General features: G+C 40.9%; 1 protein-coding gene across 1 annotated transcript in view; it reads left to right on the top strand.

Annotated features, from left to right (window-relative positions):
- lonp1 (lon peptidase 1, mitochondrial) overlaps nucleotides 1-3,598 on the top strand; it is a 17,428-nt gene that overhangs the window by 12,332 nt on the left and 1,498 nt on the right. The window contains exons 15-20 of the mRNA XM_014008056.1: nucleotides 1,164-1,280; nucleotides 1,409-1,549; nucleotides 1,779-1,944; nucleotides 2,025-2,111; nucleotides 2,210-2,337; nucleotides 2,435-2,599. Of these exons, the coding sequence (XP_013863510.1) occupies nucleotides 1,164-1,280; nucleotides 1,409-1,549; nucleotides 1,779-1,944; nucleotides 2,025-2,111; nucleotides 2,210-2,337; nucleotides 2,435-2,599 (804 nt within the window). The remainder of the gene's footprint in view (nucleotides 1-1,163; nucleotides 1,281-1,408; nucleotides 1,550-1,778; nucleotides 1,945-2,024; nucleotides 2,112-2,209; nucleotides 2,338-2,434; nucleotides 2,600-3,598) is intronic.

Genomic DNA, 3,598 nt, shown 5'->3' with positions numbered 1-3,598 from the left:
TCCACAGGGTTAATTTAACATCTATAGTGTTAATTTAACATCCACAGTGTTAATTTAACATCCACAGTGTTAATTTAACATCCACAGTGTTAATTTAACACCCACAGTGTTAATTTAACACCGTGTTAATTTAACATCTACAGTGTTAATTTAACATCTACAGTGTTAATTTAAAATCTACAGTGTTAATTTAACACCCACAGTGTTAATTTAGCACCTACAGTGTTAATTTAACATCTACAGTGTTAATTTAACATCCACAGTGTTAATTTAACATCTACAGTGTTAATTTAACACCCACAGTGTTAATTTCAACACCAACAAATTGTCTGTATGTGTCCACACTCGCTGGTGTTAAAATAACATTTGTGAAAGTGTTATATTCAACAATATTGGGTGTCACATTAGCATTTCAACAGTGTTAAAATGTATTGTTAAAAGTAACACCAGTGTATTATTATTAACAAAGGAAATTATGGTGTTAGGAAGATTAACAGACACCATAAATTTGAGAGTGTAAATTTAACACACAGAGCTAAAATCAAACTCTTTGTAGTGTTGCATTAACACTGCTCAGTAGTTAGTAGAAAACTGTGTTATTGGCCATAAATCGACACCATGAGTGAGAGGTATGCCCTGGTGTGTGAAGGGTAACTCTCTTACACTTTTCTATAACTTTCTCTAACTTAAATTTGGACAACTTGATCAAACTGAACAAGAAAATTAACCAGAACAACTAATTTTTACTCTCATGAACTTCTTTAATAGTCATAAAAATGCAAAAACATCATTTCTACAAGATTACCCAGCATCCCTTGCTGAGAAAATACTGGTGTGTCTGACATGAGGTGGAAGAGGGCGGGGCTTTTCAAAGAACTTATTTCAACACTGCATGGTGTTAAATAACACTGTTAAGTGTTATATAAGACTTAACAGTGGGCGGGGCTTACTTAACTGTCCAGTGTTGAGACAACACTGAGGAAATCAACACTGTGAATTAACACCAACACTGGGTGTCAGTTTACTCAGAAAGTGATAAAATAACACTAGGGGGTGTTAAATCAACACCCAAAATTTAACACTGAAATTTTAACACCTGTTTTTGCTGAGCCCAACCATACCACGTGGGGCGGGGGGCTTCTAACCTGTGTGCTTCATTCCAGGTTCTGTTTATATGTACGGCCAATATTACTGACACCATTCCAGAACCTCTCAGAGACCGGATGGAGATGATCAATGTGTCCGGATACGTGGCTCAGGAAAAACTGGCCATTGCCGAGGTAAACTCAACCTCTTCTGTAAATAAATACAGTTAATAAAACTGAGAAAAAACAGATGAAGGAACATTTTTCTAATACTGTTATCATGCTTTATACTTTTTTGTGTGTGTGTGTGTGTGTGTGTGCAGCGTTACCTGGTGCCTCAGCTTCGCTCACTGTGTGGACTCGCTGACGAGAAGGCCTCGATCTCATCAGAGGCTCTCAGTCTGCTCATCAAACAGTACTGCAGAGAGTCTGGAGTGAGGAATCTCCAGAAACAAATAGAAAAGGTAAAAAAAAAAGTGTGTCAAAAATATTATCACCCTTTTATTTGAGCAGCAGACTTAAAATCTGAAAACTTCTCTGACAGGACAGTAGCCTGATAACTGAAAACTCATCTTGTCTACTTTTAGAAACTCTAGGAACCACAAGTAAACCAAAAATCAGAGATCAACGTTCTCTGTTAGGAAAATATGGAGCAAATATAAGCTGGATAAGATCTGTGTGTTTGTTCATCAGGTGTTTCGTAAAGTGGCGTTCAACCTTGTGAGTGGAGAGCAGAGCTCAGTGGCCGTCACGCCCGACAACCTGCAGGAGTTCGTGGGTAAACCCATCTTCACCGTGGACCGCATGTATGACATCACCCCTCCAGGAGTGGTGATGGGCCTAGCCTGGACGGCTCTGGGTGAGACGGGTGTTCACTAAACCTCACAGTTTAGAGCGTCGGTAGGAAATGTCACATCTGAAGGTCTGTGTTTGCTGCAGGAGGATCCACGTTGTTCATCGAAACGTCGATCCGCCGCCCCGCTGGAGGAGCGGACGCTAAAGCAGAAGGGTCGCTGGAGGTCACCGGTCAGTCTGAGCTGTCTGAACGCTGCCTCGTTCTTCTCATTCAGTGATGGTTTTTGGAGGCTAACCCACGGTGATAACACTGTTGCTCTCTCCTGTAGGACAACTTGGGGACGTTATGAAGGAAAGTGCAAAAATTGCTTCAACTTTTGCCAGAGCCTTCCTTCAAACGCAGGATCCAGGAAATAACTTCCTGATCAACTCCCACCTCCACCTTCATGTTCCCGAGGTAACCCAGGGTGAAAACATCCAGCTGAAACCAGATCGTACCATAAATGTGTTGCTAAAGTCCCATTTGTTTCTTCCCCCCGTTCTTTCCCTCTCAGGGAGCGACGCCCAAAGACGGGCCGAGCGCCGGCTGCACCATCGTCACAGCTCTGCTGTCCCTGGCCACCAAGCGCTCGGTGCGTCACAACGTGGCCATGACCGGGGAGCTGTCGCTGACGGGCAAAATCCTGCCTGTGGGAGGAATCAAAGAGAAAACTATTGCTGTAAGTACACCACGGAGCAGATGTTAATGTGTCTGTCACCGTTTCACCAGAACTGTAGCTCATTTCACTATGTATGACATGTTGGCTTCTTGTTTTATTTATAAACTGAACTTTCATACAGAAAGGCAGGAAACTCTTAAAGGCATCCATGATTATTGTAACATTAGACATTAGTTGATAAACATATATTTTAACTGTAAAACAAACTGTAAAAATACTGTAGGCTGTTTAGATTTCATAAAATTTAAAAAATATATTGTCTCATGGACAGCGCCATTTTGTTCTGGTGTGAGGCTGCTTGAGAGCTGAAGGTTAATCTGGACAATATCTGATGATCGACTCTTTTAAATGAAACCAGAGAGCGTTGACAGAGAGGAGAAGGTAGAAATGACTCAGCCTGTAACTGAAAATATAGATGGAGGACAACAGAGCTGCTTCATGGAAGAAGAACCTCAGAGAACATGAAAGCTAACAGGATAAACTGAAGTTCTGTAGATTCCCTGCCTCTCAGGTTGGTTTTGCAGCCGTCATGCTTTTCATCTGCTGAGCTGACAGCAGGACAAGTTTTTATTGTTCACAATTTTAGTTTTATCACAATAAACTAAACACAACTGAGCAAATAAAAACAAAATGAATCGGGTCAGAACAGGGTCCACGAAGGACCCAGAGAGTCACCTGATCTGTTTTTATTAGGGGTTGGTGTATTTATTCTGTTTATACCAAGATGAGTATCTGTATCAGACCGATACTGGTGGGATGACATTGATTGTTTTGTTTACACTTTTTTTTGCACTATTGACTTTATTTTTTTACATACAGTACGTGAAAAAAAAAGTCAGTAGAGCAGAGTCTCCAAAGTATTTGGACTTGTTCATTAGTGTCCTGATGCATCTCAGTAATCCAGGTAAAAAATCAAAAAAATTGTGTAGGTCTTCTGGACTAAGTGTTAATTAGGTGTCAACGATAGCCTTGTGATGTGAGTATCAGTCACATGGAGGC

Source organism: Austrofundulus limnaeus, unplaced genomic scaffold (assembly GCF_001266775.1).
Source record: "Austrofundulus limnaeus strain Quisiro unplaced genomic scaffold, Austrofundulus_limnaeus-1.0 Scaffold47, whole genome shotgun sequence".
In the NCBI taxonomy this organism is placed as follows: Eukaryota; Metazoa; Chordata; class Actinopteri; order Cyprinodontiformes; family Rivulidae; genus Austrofundulus; species Austrofundulus limnaeus.
The sequence above is the reverse complement of the archived record's forward strand: the minus strand, read 5'-3'. Positions and strand labels throughout refer to the sequence as shown.